The 17,374-nt window shown below is 41.8% G+C and overlaps 1 protein-coding gene across 1 annotated transcript in view; it reads left to right on the top strand.

The window, feature by feature from the left end:
* DNAH11 (dynein axonemal heavy chain 11) overlaps positions 1-17,374 on the top strand; it is a 328,215-nt gene that overhangs the window by 83,142 nt on the left and 227,699 nt on the right. Inside the window, exons 22-28 of the mRNA XM_047694987.1 lie at positions 771-854; positions 1,768-1,926; positions 3,435-3,557; positions 4,374-4,496; positions 5,761-5,985; positions 7,016-7,107; positions 8,841-8,967. Coding sequence (XP_047550943.1) covers positions 771-854; positions 1,768-1,926; positions 3,435-3,557; positions 4,374-4,496; positions 5,761-5,985; positions 7,016-7,107; positions 8,841-8,967 — 933 coding nt within the window. The remainder of the gene's footprint in view (positions 1-770; positions 855-1,767; positions 1,927-3,434; positions 3,558-4,373; positions 4,497-5,760; positions 5,986-7,015; positions 7,108-8,840; positions 8,968-17,374) is intronic.

The following is a 17,374-nucleotide window of genomic DNA, read 5'->3' on the forward strand; positions in this document are numbered from 1 at the left end:
TGTCTATCCCTATGAGAAGATTCTTCTCCGAATTATCATTTGTTTTCTTTTTGGATCTGAATGAAACTGTATAAAGAGTTGACTGCTTCAGATTCTTTTCAGGGATTATGTAAGGTATAAATGAAAATAACACGTAACTATATACTACATGTATATGGTGACTTGTGCGTGCAAATTCATGTATACACTCATACCTACATGCGTATGGAACAGACCTGACTGAAGTTAATTTGCATGTTGTTAATTAAGTCCCAAACTTAAGTGTAAAAGTGAGTTCTGGGGAACCAGGTATATTGCAACACGTATTATACATAATTTGCTTTGAAGTTAGTCGAAAGCCATATAGAAATGTGTTCAGGGACATAGAATATGGTCAAGAAGTTAACGAGCATTTTGTCAATAATGGATGAACACTGTCTTATGGAAGCTGATTTCATGTTACATGAAGAATTTCAAAACCTGGTATTTAATGGTAATCCACTTATCAATTCAGAGTACTCAGGATTAAATGATAATAATAGTATGTAAATGGAATTTGTCACTGCTGCTGGAAATTAATATATCATAATGTTTTCACCTTAAGTTTGACATATCCTGACAACTTTTTTGTTTTGCTGATAGGGAAGTTTTGACAAGTGCAGTTAATATTTAAATAATTGACTTTTCACTGGATGATGGAATCACTGTGTATCATCAGTTTATATATTTTGCTGTGGAGACTTGCTTTCACCAAATGTTGTTGACACTTTTATCTGCTTGTGCGTTTTCAGAGAAGCATTGATAATTGGACTAAAACCCAGTGGAGACAGATTAATGTGGAACAGATGGATGTAGAACTCAGAAGGTTTGCCAAGGCAAGTTCCATAACTGTCGATTACAACCATTTCTCTTTCTCAGCCCCACCTCCTTCCATCCTGCCTAACCGAGGATCTGGGATGTTGGGCTGCGTGTCCTTATTTACTTCAAACAGGATGATAGGCGACAGTACTTTTTTTTTTTTTTTTTTTAAAACCCTGAGCCAGTTGCATTTCTAATCAAGCCTGCCTTTTTGTGAATGAGTGGATGAAAGCATATTAGGGCAAATGGATTCATGAGTAGCAGCTATAATGTTGAACTTCCTCTGGCTATAGAATGGTGGATGTTAAGATTTAAAGTACTGGGGCTAAGAGGTTAGGAATATGAAAACTTTTGAGTTCTTTCCTTGGCAAACCTCATTTTATATTCAAATACAGCTTTCGATTCTGGGATTTGGGTCAATAATTGAAGCATGCCGCTTGGGAATATATATGGAATACCGTGATCTTTGTTCTTGTTGACTATTCTGCTATCCCAAAGGGGCTCAACATATACAGAACAGAGCTGATTTGAATATAGTGCTTTGATGTCTAGTCACATGCCCTCTAAAGAGGGTGGAACCTCTTCGGATAAAGCCAAAATGCACAGAAGTGAAAGACAGCTAAAAACTGGCAGGGCCCTTTGCTTTTTTCTCAGAACATGTTTGCCTCAACTCATGAGGTTTCCTCATGGGACACCGGTGAAAGCTTATGAGTAAGAAACCAGTGTCTCCAAGTGACATTGTATGCAGAGGACTTGTGATAGACAGATGAGTGGATCCTTTTCTATTTCTCTGGCCTTAGCCTTTAACCAATGGGCTTAAATTCTTCTACTCTTTCATAATCTAGGGAAAGGTAGATTTATTCTTTCCTGGAAAACAAATTATGAAATGTACTAATATATCTGGGAATTTTTTTTTTTTTTTGACTTTAGGAAATCTGGTCATTAGACAAGAAAGTCCGTGTGTGGGATGCTTATGCTGGCCTGGAAAGCACGGTGAAGGAATTGGCGGCCTCCCTGAGAGTGGTCATGGAGTTACAGAGCCCTGCACTCAGAGAGAGGCATTGGAACCAGCTGATGAAGGCCACTGGGGTCAGTTTTCTGGGTCTTTTTAATTGAGTATTTTTGTGACTGTGAAGTGTTATTCCTTGGTTTACATTATTCATCTAGGATGATGTGGGATTTGTGAAAAGACTTTAAGTCAAATGGGGGAGGTCAAGCTCCTCAAGATAGAACCAACAGACTGATCATGCAAAGATCCTCCTTCATCCCCCACTGTGGACTAAATGTCATCCCCCAACCCATCCCAGCCCACTCCCCACCCCAGTTCATACACTGAAGCCCAAGTCTCTAAAGTGATGGCATTTGGAGGTGGGGCTTTGGGGAGATAATTAGCTCAGGAGGGTAGAGCTCTCATGAATGGGATTAGTGCCATTAGAACCAGATGGAAAGACTGGAAATTTCTACCCTCAGCCATGTGAGGCTACAGGAAGAAGACAGATTTCGATAAACCAAGAGAACCTTCCCCAGGAACCTGTCCACGCTGGCACCCTGGTGCTGGACTTCCAGCCTCTTGAACAGTGAGCAAGTAAATAAATGTTCATTGTTTAAACCACCCCATGGATGGCATTCTCTTAGAGCAGCCTGAGCCAAGACACCCTCCTTTGGTCTTTTACAGACTCTGTAACCTCAAAAACACTCTTAACCTCTCCCTACTTTGCGTTTTGTTTTTTATTACTACAGTGAGAGGATGCTGTGTGCCCTCATACATCAGAGGAATCTCGTAAGCATCAAGTGAGATGATGTGAAAGCCTTGTATAGAGCACAGCATGGCCACAAACAAGAGTAGTCACAGGCTGGGGAGAGCCAGAGGGGCTGCAGCCACCAAGAAGCAGGGACTGGGTATTAGCAGCTGCGGGACAGGAAAGGGCTTTCCTGTAACCACTAAGGCAGAGTCGGCTCCTCAGGGGTGAGGGTTGTGGTTGGATTTGAGCACTTAGGAAGAGTAGAGAGCTTCTCAGCAAATACTGGGGTTGTGGGGGCGGTGAGGGGCAACGGTCAACAAGATGATGAGGAAATAAATGTGAATTATTTTGTCACATGGTAAATATGAATAATGATGCTATGAGTAAGGGTATATTTTTTGCCAAGAAACTCAGATTAAATTAGTGAGAAAACTAAGTTAAATCACGGAAGCAACTGGGAATTATGTCCAGTGAATAGAGTACTTGAGGAAGAAAAGACAAATGAGCTACTCCCTGATTCCTGGGATTTCAACCAAATTAAAATAAATGAACACTGTGATTCTCTTTAAAAATGGGTTTTGTGAGCAAAGAGGTAAGAAATGAGCTGACAAGGGAAGGATATGAGACAAAGTAGGTGAGTATGAACATGGCCTAAGCCTTAGCTTCTGGTGGGTGATGCCTCAGTAACTCTGAGGTAAAAAACGATGTCTTTAATTGTCCCCACCTTCTAGAACCAGAGGTTGCTCAGCACCTGACTTGGATATATTTAGCTGTGATTCAGCCTTCTGGCCATCAGGCACAAGAACCATTACTACACGTTTAATGTAAATTCTGCCCTTTTCTCTTCCTAATTAGGTCAGATTTTCTATCAACGAAGCCACAACTTTGGCAGATTTGTTAGCATTGCGGTTACACCAAGTGGAAGATGCCGTCCGAAGCATCGTGGACCAAGCCGTGAAGGAGCTGGGGACAGAAAAGGTGGTGTCTTGGGGCCTTTCCCAGTTACACTGAATTAGTTCTGTGCAATAGCTCCTGAGACTCAAAAGTCCCCATGCCATGGGTGTGTGGACACCTGAGGCCTGTTTTCTTCTCTGCTGCATGTGTGTGTGTGTGTGTGTGTGTGTGAGAGAGAGAGAGAGAGAGAGAGAGAGAGACAGACAGACAGACAGACAGAAAGACAGACTCTGGCGGGGAAACTGAATCCTCCTAAACAGGAGGGTGGTCCCAGTCGGTGGTGATAGCAGGTGCTGAGGGTGGTGGGTGCTGGTGATAGCAGAGAACACGACCTGTCATTTAGTTTGTTGCAAGCACCGCTCTGAGTGCTTTATATGATTTCATTTGATTCTGAGGTTGGTAATACTCTCGGCCCTGTCTTACAGATGAGGAAACTGGGGTGCAGTGTGGTAACTGACTCACCCCAGTTCACATCACGTCTCCAAGCGCAACCAGGCTCCTGCGGGCTGATGCGTACATGATCTCTGTTAACCCTTTAGATGAGTTTTGGAGTCCCTTTCTTCTCTGGCATTCTGTGTCAGTGAAGGATGTAAAACTCAGATCCAGCAGAAGTTTGATAATAGAGTGATGCTTGTTTTTGTGAGTTGAAATTCATTCTCTGAACCTCATCACCATGAATTATTTACAGGAAAATAATGAGGCCAATAATATTGGATAATGGTTTTTTTTTTTTTATTTTTAAGAATTCAAGAAGGTTTTTTTTTAAATTTCAGTTGATAGCCTAGATGTTCATCACAAATTAAACTTCTGTGCACATAACTTAATGCTATTTATGTCTAGGCTGTTACTGAAATCAGTCAGACCTGGACTTCCATGGAGTTCTCTTATGAAATTCACTATCGGACTGGCATTCCATTACTAAAATCCGATGAACAACTTTTTGAGACTCTGGAGCACAACCAAGTAAGATGGGTGTTTTGATTATAGATTTTTTTCTTTTAAGTGGCAATTTTAGGCTTTTTCCAAGTTCCAGTACTCAGTATTTATTCATTCATTGGGTATCTACTTGTCCCAGACTCTGGACATGGTACCATTTGGGATCAAAAGGTACGAGCACTTATTCTCAAGGAACTTGGACTTGAGCGGGGAGACAGATGGTAGGGCTCCAAGGGATCTAAGAAGTGATAGAGAGGTTTTGTGTTGGGGAGGGTAAGAGATTCAAGGAGAGCATTGTGAGTTGGGCTGGTAAGTTAGTAAAGAATGACAATCAGAGTCGGGTGTTTGGGGCACTGGGGACAGCAGTGGTTGTCAGGGGTTGGGGAGTGAGGAAATGTGGAGATGTTGGTCAAAGGGCATGCATTTCCAGGGATAAGATGAGTAAGTCCTGGGGATCAAAAGTATAATGTGGTGACTACAGTTAACACTACTGTATTGTCTACTGGAAAATTATTAGGAGACTAGATCTTATTACCACACCCCCAAAAGTTATTCCATGAGGAATGGAGGTGTTAAGGAACCTATTGTGGTTACCATTTTACAATATATATATGTATTCAGTATCACATGGTACACTTTAAACTTCATGTAACATGTCGATAATAGCTTAATAAAATCAATTCTGGGGGAGAAGAGTCAAATGTACTAAGTAGTTAGAGGTGAAAGAGAATGAAAAGCGTCCCTTCTACTCAGTGGCTTTCTGAGATTTCAACGTCAGATAAGTGTTCACCAGACTGCTTGGCGTCCATGCTTGGTAGTTGACAGAGAGGGAAGGAAAATGGAAGCCAAGGGCTTAGGAAGCTGCGGAGAAGTTGCTTTTATATTTTCAGTACTGGGAAAAGGTATTTATAACCTTGCAATGGTTAATAGGCAGGGGCCCCAAGGAGAGAATGAGAGAAGGAAAAGGAAAAAAATTTAATTCTTAAAGCTATACCCTGAAGCACAGGGTTTTTTTCTGCCTGTAAAGAGATACAGGGTCTTCTTATAGAAGACACAGGAAATGCAGGAAATGCAGTTGCTTGTATTTATCTTTTTTTTTTTTTTAAACATGTCAGTATGAGTATTTAATGCCCTCAGTTGATCTCTGTAGCCAATACTGAATGCCTGTTCCAGGTATTGCACGGTAGATCATAGGAATCCAGGAGTCAACAGAATGGGTATGGTCCTTCCCTCATGGTACTTGCAGTCTACCAACTGACCTAGTACTTCAAGTTCTTTGTCTTTCTCTTAGGTTCAGTTGCAGAGTCTACTTCAGAGCAAGTATGTGGAGTATTTTATTGAGCAAGTGTTAAGCTGGCAAAATAAATTAAACATAGCAGACTTGGTCATCTTCACTTGGATGGAAGTCCAGCGAACTTGGTCTCACCTGGAAAGCATCTTTGTTTGTTCAGAAGATATTCGAATCCAGCTCGTGAAAGATGCTAGAAGATTCGATGAAGTAGATGCTGAATTTAAGGTTCATAGAAGATACTGTTTTGTATCCTAGCAGTTTTCCAAACCATCTGAAAATCTTGTAAAGAACCATGATTTGGGGTATCATATTTATAAAAATACATGGTTGCATTTTAGGAAGGTGGAGCAGGAAGCTCGCTCTTGTGAAAGCTTAGATAGTAAGTGTTCTAGGCTTTGCAGTTGTATATGGTTTCTGTCACAACTACTTAGTGCTGCCATTGTAGTGTGAATGAAAACAGACACTATGTAAACAAATGGGTGTGGCTATGCGCCAATAAAACTTTATCAACACTGAAACTTGATTTCTTAGAATTTTCATGTGAGAGAGAATATTAAGCTGTTTTTAACTTTTTCCTACCAATTAAAAATGTAAGAACCATTTTTAGTTTCTGACCACACAAAAAGCAGCAGCAGGCCCAATACTTCCCTTAAGCCCTACAGTAAGGTGCGATAACATTAATCTTCATGAAGTAAATACTGCGGAGGGGATGCCAGTAACAAAACTATTAGTTACTTGTTTGTTGATTTTATAAGGGCCAAAGAAAACACCCAGAGATGCACGTGTGATCATGATGAATGATTTGAAATCCTTTCAGCAAAGAATAATGGCTATACTTTTTCATATAGAAATGAGGAATAACTAATTTTTTTTCTTTTCTAAAGAAGAACACCCAGAGGAATACTATTTTAACTTTAAAGGAAGAAAAAATAGACCGTTCAGCATTCATCCCCTTTTCATATGTCAATGTCCTGTTTACGATTCTGGGTTCTCTCTCTCCTTTCTCTTTTTGTTCGTTTGGACCCAGAATGGTGGGAATTCCCATCGAATTTATTTTGATAAAAACTGTGTGATTATACTTTGTTTTGGATCTTCATTTAAAAGCTTAAAAGGAGAAGTGACTAGGCCTAGTGTTAGAAGTCTCTTTAACCATACTTTCTTAGAGCTTGTTCTTCATTTTTAAATGTCCCAAAGGATGAAAAATTGAGAAAAGTAATTTCTAATACCAATGATTCCATCTTATACTTTCATACAGGAGTTAATGTTGAAGACAGCTAAAATAAAGAATGTTCTAGAAGCAACATGCAGACCTAATCTCTATGAAAAACTTAAAGATTTACAGTACAGGTAAGAATAAAACTATAAAGTGATCAATTTGTCGTAATTTTATGAGATTGCTTTCAAGTATCTTACAGCATCTAACATCGTGTTATTATAGGTAGACCTGTATTAAATTACTTTACAGTTTTGCTTAGAGCTATCTAGTTGCCTTGGACATAATAGATGGTGTGTATATAATGTAAACCAAATACATTCCTCTTGGCCGAAAGGACTACCATAGTAGTAAAACTGGAATATTATCAAAAGAACTGATATGATTGGTTCATTACTTTTTATTGAAGTATACTACAAATATTTATTAAGCATCTACTCTATTCCAAGAACTTGGTTTGCACTTAGTGATTTCGAATTGTTTATTTTGTATATAGTTTATACTAGAAATTACCCTTAGAAAGCCTGTTAGTACTTAGGAAATCCTTAAGGGCCATTTGTAATTTCTAACACAGAAGTCTACACAGCTAATGGTGGTTAGGATATTCTGGCTTTTGATTAAAAAGAGGCAGTCAGCTACTGAAAGAAGAGGTTTATGCGGAGTTCTGATCACTTTTTATTGCAAGGTAGAAAAGAGCTCTAGATAAAAAATATTACATAAGCAAAATTATTTCATGGGGCGCCTGGGTGGCTCAGTGGGTTAAGCTGCTGCCTTCGGCTCAGGTCATGATCTCACGGTCCTGGGATCGAGCCCCGCGTCGGGCTCTCTGCTCAGCAGGGAGCCTGCTTCCTCCTCTCTCTCTGCCTGCCTATCTGCCTACTTGTGATTTCTCTCTGTCAGATAAATAAATAAAATCTTTAAAAAAAAATTATTTCATAATCTGTAGGCTCTCTAGATATAAAGCTACCCATAAGTTTTAAAGGGTATTTCTATAGAAGTTAATTCTTTCTTTCTTTCTTTCTTTCTTTCTTTCTTTCTATTAGAAGTTTATTTAAGTTATCTTTATACCCAGTGCAGGGCTTGAACTCATGGCCCTGAGATCAGAATTCACACGCTCTTCAGACTGAGCCAGCCAGGAGCCCCAGAAGTTAATTATTTCTTAGTGATCTTGGGGGCTTGGGGGTTCTACCTCTGGATCATCTCTGCCAAGAACAATAAAGCAGAAATGAGTCCTAGGATGCCTCTGAATACCAGAGAGGGCTGAAGCCATGTGTGTTTTGTAGGCATTCAGTGGGTAAAGGAAGACCTTGAACCAAAGACATCTTAAATAATGCACTTAGTGTTCAGGAGGAGTGATGCCGAACCTAGTTGACCTTGCTGAGTAAGAATGTTATTAAGAAAAGTGACGAGTGGGGCACCTGGGTGGCTCAGTTGGTTAGGCATCTGGCTCTTGACTTCCCTTCAGTTTGTGGTATCAGGTTTGGGAGATCGAGCCCCACATACGGCTCTGTGCTCTGCTGAGAGTCTGCTTGAGATTCTCTCTCTTCCTCTGCCCCTCCTCCTATGCTTTCCTGCTCACTCTCTCTCAAAATAAATCTTAAAAAAAAAAAGGGAGTGATATCAACCTAATTCTAACCTCTGTTTAGCCTCAGCCCATGGTGTGGTGTATGTGTGCACCTGTCTCCTACTTGACAATATTTGTAGATTAGTCACAAGCAAGATGATGATCAAAGAGGAGTGAGGCTACGTGTTAGACAGTGAGCTTATTATGGTGAGTGGACAGACAAGAGGAGCTGGTTTTAGTTTTGTTGGTGTTTTAACAACTGAATGTGAAAGAGAGGCTTAAGAAGCGTTTCCATTCCCATAGGCTTTCTCTCTGTGAAAAAGCTCTAGCTGAGTACCTGGAGACCAAGCGTGTGGCTTTCCCGCGGTTCTATTTCATCTCTTCTGCAGACTTACTTGACATTCTCTCAAAGGGAGCTCAGCCTAAGCAGGTAATGTATATTTTTTTGAAGTCTCATATTTTACTATATCAGCTAAGGAATGCTACAGTTTCTCTGTCATTGTCAGATGCCACCTACATAGCTTGTCACATGCGTTGGGAACTAGAAAATCGGCAATAAAAATTCATAATGCAGCAACAGAAGGGTGTCAGAGCTGGTGCTAAAGGAACCAAGTCCATGGGCATCTGGGTGGCTCATTCGGTTAATCGTCCAACTGTTGATATCAGCTCATGTTTTGATCTCAGGGTCCATGAGTTCAAATCCCACACTGGGCTCCGTGCTAGTTGTGGAACATACTTAAAAACCAAAACCAAAACCAAAACAAAACTAGATCCTCAGTAAAGGGAAAGGATATCAAATGTGCAAGGCTTAGTGACCTGCAGGAAGTTAGTAGAAGAAACATTGGCTCGAAATCCCCAGAATTCCGAGACAAGGGCTGGAGCATCTGTTGCCTGGTTAGAGGCTTTCCTAGCACAGAATATCTCCCTTGAAACAAGGGATGTCACAATGATGATGTCAGACTGGTCCTCAGTGGTGCCAGAGGTGGACAGGCGCCCAGTCATGCTCCTCGTGAACCTAACCCTCTCATGTAACCCTAGCTGTGCAGGAACAACAGACCACCCATGACAGTATTTAAAGCAAGCAAAAGCAGTTGCCATCTGTAGTCATCTGAGGGCTCAGATCACAGAACAGACGTGGTGCCAATCCCAAAGCCCTCCTTCCTGCAAACTTTGAGAGGCTGTCACCTTTGACTTGTGTCTCTTCAGTTGCTGACCTCCACTGAGGTAGTTCTGGGGTGACACCTGACAGGGGCTCTTCCTTCTAAAACAGACTGTATAGAAGAGGATGGTGACCCCCGAAGCTGTGCTTTATTATTGAGGATTTCTCTTCATGTTCTTTCTTGAGATATTTTTATGCATAGTCTTGGGACCCAGTAGTTTTGCTGAATTCTGCTGTTCTTTGGACACAATATTTATCTTGATTCTTTCTCTCCCATTCATCATATCTCGTGGAACCTAACTTTGGTGGGATGGCTCTGCTGTCCAAGTGCAATCATGATTTTGATGACGGCTTGTTCATCGAACTTGGGCAACATTTCTGGGGTCAGCCCTCAGTCATGGTTTCCTATATCCATGCTAACTTCCAGATGGCCTTGTGAATAAAATCCCTCTGATTTCATTGACTAACAACCTGGTATATCCATCTCTCATTATGTCTCACACAACTGGTTGTTTGGGGTGTTTTATTCCTTGAATTAGTCTCAGAGCTGTCATAACATTCACGTGACCAGCAGCTGGACCCTCGAGTGTGATAGAAGGTACCATATTCCATCACAGGTCTATGTTCCTGAAGGCTTGGAAATCCAAAATACTTACAATTCTGAATTCTCAGTATGAAAATTAGAAGGGATGGATAAATCCATAACTGGGATAACATTGTTTTTCCTTTAATTACATTCTTTAAACATAATAAGTGTTTGTATGATTGGTTTATCGAACAGCGTTAATTACAGAGAGTACAGACATGAAGTTTTATTTTCTATGACTATTAATTGCAAACATACCCTGCTGAATCTCCTTGAACTGAGTAGCAAACCACTTAAGAACACTTGGGGTAGGTATCCTACATCCTGGTCTCTTTTCCTTATTTAAAAAATAAAACAACAACAGCAGCAGCAACAGAAAACAGCTCAGCAAGGTCTAGTTACAAATCCAGTCTTACCTCTGTATGGAGGTCAGGATTTCATGTAATAAATTTGGAGGTGGCAAGGAGATACCGATTATTTTATTAAATATCCCCTTCCCACCCATTTGTCGTGGAGAGGAAGTGGAGCTGCCATCTGTCAGTCATTTGCGTTTCTTAGTACTCGTTCTTGATTCCTTCACCAGCAGTGACGGACTTTTCTCTGCCCTCAACAGCAAGCATCTATGTGTTGGGTCTCTTGTGGAAAATGGGTGTCGGGCCTCAGGGGACAGAGGGGAACTTCCTAGGGGATGTATACTACACAGTCAACTCTGTCTTGGCACTTCCAGTTCTTGCTCTGGGCAGTGAAATCCACCATTGGCTTACATCTTCTCTTTCCTTTTCCATCCCACAGATGGACTTCTGGTAGTCACCTATAGCTTCTATGAGGGATTCTCCCACACCTCTCTCACTTGATGACTCAAGGATGGGGGCTGGGCAAAGCAGTCCTTCACCTGCCCCATAAGGAGTGAGGAAAAGCCACAGCATCCCCTCATGGGCTGATAACTCGCAGGCGTGAGAGGGCCACCTCTTGTCCCCTCCACCCGGTGGTCCTGGCTATAGAAAGTGCGGATGGCAGTAGAAGATGGTAAGGCCTTGGAGGGACTAAGCTGTCCTGACCCATTTGCTGTCCTCAGAAGATGTGCATACACGGTGCCCCTCGGTCCTTACTGGAAGCCCTAGGCTACTGCTGGGGGCACAACTCACTACCGTATTTCTCACTTTACTTCCAAAGAATCAAGCAGTGCTTTGGGCCTTAGCCAGACGACATGTTGGGTCGCCGGTACATGCGTCCCCCATGCCAACTTTGTTTTTTTTTCCACTATCCTTTCTAAGTCATAGGATGAGTTGTTTTTTATGTATATAAACCTCAAAAGTGTACCTTTGAGATCATTCTTTTTATGTTTTCAGTGTCCCTTTAATACTAGAGTGTCCTCTGACATCTCTGGGACTCACCGTGGAAGCCCTCTCACCCTTCCTTCCGAGCTCCGTAGTCAGAAGTTGGACATCTCCAGTTCGGGAACATGGCTCGGTCCTAGTACTGCTACCACTTGTTAGTGAATGACTAGATAGTATAAGATGGTAAAAAGATTTTAAATTAGAATGAAACCGAATATTTAGACTCCTGCACAGAAGTCTCCAGAACTGCTCACAGCCAGGCTGATGAGTGCCACTGGCAGCATTGTCCACACCGTGCTTCTGCTTGCCAGCAGAAGGGTCCAGTGAACGGCGCCTAGGTGGCGCAGTGAGTTAAGCGTCCAGCTCTTGGTTTTGACTTAGATCAGAGCCCTGTGTTCAGCTGCATGCTCGGCATGGAGTCCGCTTGGGAGACTCTGTCTCTCTCTGCCTTTTACTGTACCCTGCCCTGCTCCTGCCAAGTAAACAAATCTTAAAAAAAAAGGAGGGGGGGGGGTCCAGCCATGTGGCTACAATGTAAACATGGTTTATAGATGTCCTGACCTGCCAGCTTTTGGAAGCGTTAGATTATTTTTCTTACCCTGTGGTAAAAAAATAATTCTGTAGTACTTTTATAATTTAAATTCAATTAATTCACAGATAGTGTATTATTAGTTTCAGAAGTAGAGTTCATTGATTCACCAGTTTTGCATAACACCCAGTACTCATTGCATCACATGTCCTCCTTAATGTCCATCACCCCGTTACCCTATCTCCCCAGCCCCCTCCCATCCAGCAACCCTCTTTGTTTCCTAGGATTAAAAGTCTCTTACAGTTTGTCTCTGTGATTTCATCATCTTCTATTTTTCCCTCCCCCATTTTCATCTGTTTTGTTGCTTAAATTCTACATGTGAGTGAGATCATATAATAGTCTTTCCTTGATTGACTTATTTTGCTTTGTATGATACCCTCTAGTTCCATTCACATTGTTGCAAATGGCAAGATTTCATTCTTTTTGATGGCTGAGTAGTATTCCATTGTATATATACAACACATTTTCTTTATCTGTTCATCTGTTGATGGACATCTGGGCTCTTTCCATAGTTTGGCTGTTGTGGACATTGCTGCTATAAACATTGGGGTGCACGTGCCCCTTTGGATCACTACATTTGTATCTTTAGGGTAAATACCCAGTAGTGTGATTGCTGGGTCATAAGGTAGCTCTATTTTCAACTTTCTGTGGAACCTCCATGCTGTTTTCCAGGGTGGCTGCACCAGCTTGCATTCCCGCCAACGGTGTAGGAGGGTTCCCCTTTCTCCGCATCCTCACCAGCATCTGTCATTCCCTGACTTGTTCATTGTAGCCATTCTGACTGGTGTGAGGTGGTGTCTCATTGTGGTTTTGATCTTAACTTCCCTGATCCCAGTGATGTTGAACATTTTGAAAGGATTAGATTTTTGCTATTTTTGAAATTGGTATTTTAAATTGTACTCAAAATGTGATCCCACTGAGTTTTTGTAGTTACATTAATGAAACTTCTGACAATTCACATTCACATAAAATGGTATCCTACTGTTAGTAAAGGTGCATTATTAGAAAAGGTGTTTCACGTACTCTGTGGTGCAGATAACTGCTCGGGAGTGACTAAGGTGGGCAGGGAAGCGAGGAGGAGGTAAGGGCAGTCTGAGACGGCTAGCGCCACCGTCAGCATCTTTCCCTCAAGCAGTTCTGCAGAGTGAAGGTGCTTTCGGAGTTCTTGGTCACTTACTAGGGAATAGTTAGTTGATGGTTTTGGCAATTACACCAAAGAGCCTGGCCTTGCTACACTCTTACCTGCTTTTCAATATCAGAATCTGTTTTGGACCACCAGGCACAGCTTTTCTGTCTTTGCCTTTTGTCCTTAGAATCCTGAATGTGCTCCCCACAGTGTGACCAAAATAACAAGGCCACTGCGGCCTGGCCTGCGGAGTAACAATGCAGTTTGGCCAGGAAAGAAACCCTTTGTGGGGAGATAACTCATGTTGACATCTTGTGAATGACTTGAATTCTTTAACACCCCTCCCCTCTACCCGCCACACATGATTTGACAGTGTTAGCCAAAGTGGGAGTTTCTGCAGTTCATTATGGAATTCTATGAGCCTGCACCCCTTAGCCGGGGAGGTCTGATAGCACTACGACCTCCGTCCCGTAAGCAGAAATTCCCTAGTGAGTTGGAATGCTAGAGGGATGAAATCAGTGTGTCTGTTGTGCCTTCAGTGAGGATTAGCTGTTGGGAAGTTGGTTAAGATCAAGCTGTAAAAATGTCCTCCTTCAGAATTCACCGTGCTCTCCCAGAGGCCTGACCGCTCTAAAGGGGCCCTGTGTGGGCCCTGCCTACCTGCAGAATCAGAATCTCTGGGAGCTGGTTATGGAAATACACACCTAGAGGGGCACTTGCAGGATCCACTGCAATGGTGCCGTAGTTATGGGCAACTGGTTTGAAGTTACACATTCATTATTAACATTCTCTGATTCCGCCCTTTAGAAAAATATCCCTTTGTGTGTGTTTGTTTTTTTTCAAGTGTCTGGTGTAGTGGTTACAGGCAGACAGAATAACAGTCCTTTGTTATGCGGCGCCTTCACATAGCAGACAATTTCATGTAGTCAAGATGTGTTTAGCCCCTGATTCCTAATAACTTGAAAGATCCTTTTGTCGTAGAAGAGTTTGCACATTTTTTCCTCCCTTGTCCACGGCCTGATGAGTGACAGCTTCTCCATGATGGAGCTGAGCTAAAGAGAGACAAGGTTGCGATGGGAGGAGCAGCATTTGTATAGCATAATGCGGGGTAGCCTTGAGCCGACCATCACCAGGGAGCATTTGAAAGGCAGAACCGAGGAACTGAAATTTTTATTTTTTATTTTAATATTTGTTTGTTTGTTTTTAGGGAGAGAGAGAGCATTGTGAGAGCATGGGGGTAGAGGGGCAGAGGAAGGGGAGGGGCTTAAGCAGGGGCTCGGTCTCACAACCCTGAGATCACGACCTAAGTCAAAATCAAGAGTTGGACACTTAACCAACTGAGCCACCCAGATGCCCCTGAGTAACTGAGTTTTTAACTTTAATAAATTTTAATCAGTAAATACTGATATTTGATTTCGTTATTGGAAAACAGAAGTGTGTTTGAATCAGCTTGAGCATGTAAATTTACTTGTACCACAGTATATTTTATGAAATTGAAATACAGATCAAGTATCTCTGATGAGGAATCCAAATTGAGATATGCTATAAATATATACTCCTGACTTGAAAGATTAGCTATGAAGAAAAAAATGTAAAATGTCTAATATTTTTTTATTATATGTCGGAAGCATTTCAGATATGCTAGGTCAAATAAGATACATTAAAGTTAGTTTTGCCTGTCTCTTTTGACTTGTTTCAGCGTGGCCACTAGGAATCCACTGTTTAGAAATCGAGGTCGCCGTGCAGTCTCTAAAATGAGAAGATCGGGGGTGCCTGGCTGGCTCAGTTGGTAGAGCATGTGACTCTATATTTTGGGGTTGTGAGTTCAAGCCCCATGTTGGGTGTAGAAATTACTTAAAAATGAAATTTTTTAAAAAATGAAAAGAGGTGGTCAGAAATACATATATACTCAGAAATGTTAAAAGTTTCCATCAAGAAATGTTCTTCAGGGGCGCCTGGGTGGCTCAGTGGGTTAAAGCCTCTGCCTTCGGATCAGGTCATGATCTCAGGTCCTGGGATCGAGCCCCGCATCGGGCTCACTGCTCAGCAGGGAGCCTGCTTCCTCCTCTCTCTCTGCCTGCCTCTCTGCCTACTTGTGATCTCTCTCTGTCAAATAAATAAATAAAAAAAACTTAAAAAAAAAAAAAGAAATGTCCTTCAGTGATGTCAACCCAAACCTACATGAGAGGAAATCTGCCTACTTGTCTATTAAAAAAATCCCCAAATTTGTGGTGATTGCACAGATGGCACTAAACTGGTAGCCTTACTGGGCTGTAAATATAGGCATCTGGAAAAGTGCATGTCAGGAATGGGCTTCGTATTTGGTGACAAAAAGCCCTGCTGGATCTTTGGGGTACATAGGTAAGACCCCACGTTTCCACAAGCACAGTGTGTTTCTGTAGGGTGCTAGCATTCGGTTGTCTCCACACTGTGTGGAGACACAATCTCTTTTCTCACAGAGATTAGTCTTCCTTCAATGACTATGTTGAAAAAGGCTCAGAATTCAAGTGGTTAGTTGAAGGCATGCAAGAGTGAATGTGTTTTATTTGAAACACAATCAGTGAACAACTGCAGCTTCTTAGAGGAAGTAGAAGGCTGAAGGGCTGTTAGGTACATAAAGTGGAGGAAGGGGTTGCCCTTGAGTTTGGGCTGGGACTGGAGGATGGAACGAGGAAGAGGGAGTAGAAGGAAACAAGCACAGAAGATGCTCGTGGTTTCAACCATCTTGCTTTCATCTCCACCGACCTTCCAGTCAGCAGGGAGGCATAGAAGCTGCTCACCTAAGTGTCGTTTGTCCTAGAAGTGGCCGCGTGAGAGCAGAATCACATGACATAGGTGGCGAATATGTCATGTTGGACATGGATGCCTTCCTGCAAAGGCAGCCTCATACTCAAAGGACTGAGGTATTCACGTGTGTGACAAGAAAATAGACCATCTCACTTTACATATGTCATAAATTATATATCTCCTGGGGATTATCCTTGATTATCCTCACAAAATACCCAATAGATGGTTAACCACAAATTGTGTAACAGTAGATCCACTTTTTTTGGGTTCATTTTGCAAGTGTATTGCCACTGAGAAGATTTTTGTTCCCACTTTGTTATAGGAATCCTCTCCACAACCAAGTTATAACTTATACAACAAAATCAGGGGTATCACAATGTGGGATTAAAACAAAATATCACCTTAATGTTATGAGATCTAAAAATTAAGCCCTATAAATTCTGGATCCTGCCACCAAGGAGTTGTCGGCCTTGCTGTGGCAGCTAGAACTCTTAGTCTTCACAGAGGTCGTTTGGCTTCAGTTTAACATCAGGGGGCAGGGCTTCTGGCCGAAAGAGATGAGCTTTTCACAGAGTACTGTGCATTCTGGGAACCACTAGAAAAGCTGGATAAAATGGTTAACTAAATCTGCTTAAATGCATCACAGAGTTCTTAAAGAACATTGAAGAAAAGTCTATAGCTCAGGGCCTAAGATAGGAGCAGAAAGACACCATAGATTTGCCTGATGTTTGCTATTGATGTTTCCTTGGCAACATTTGACTATTTATAAGATACGACAAAGAGCCTAAAAAGCTGATCAGAACTTTGATCAGTATCGTGGACCTTAAAAGGAGGAGAAAGAAAGAACTGGAATCAGGCACCACCAAGGAGGATGTTCTCCAGAGAATCAAACAATGTAAATGGTTCTGAGGTGAATTGGGTATAAATGTGCAGGGATGGGGGGAAAGGGGCATCTGCCACATACCGTCTAAAAAATCAATTCCGGTGGATGTAGTTAGAAATTTGGAAGGTACAACAATAAAATATATAACATAGGAGAAAGAATGATATTTGAACAAAAATTTCTCAAGCTGGACATGAAGTATTGAGTGTAGGGGAAAGGTTGATGGATTTGACTGTATTTAAGTTGAAAACATTGCCTTATTAAAGGATACTGTTAAGGTACTAACAGTGTAAGCCACAGAGTAGGGAAAGATGTTGCCAGTGCCTCGAACAAGCAAAAGGCTCATATGCAGAATACACAGCGAACTCCT

Source organism: Lutra lutra, chromosome 11 (assembly GCF_902655055.1).
Source record: "Lutra lutra chromosome 11, mLutLut1.2, whole genome shotgun sequence".
Lineage (NCBI taxonomy): Eukaryota > Metazoa > Chordata > Mammalia > Carnivora > Mustelidae > Lutra > Lutra lutra.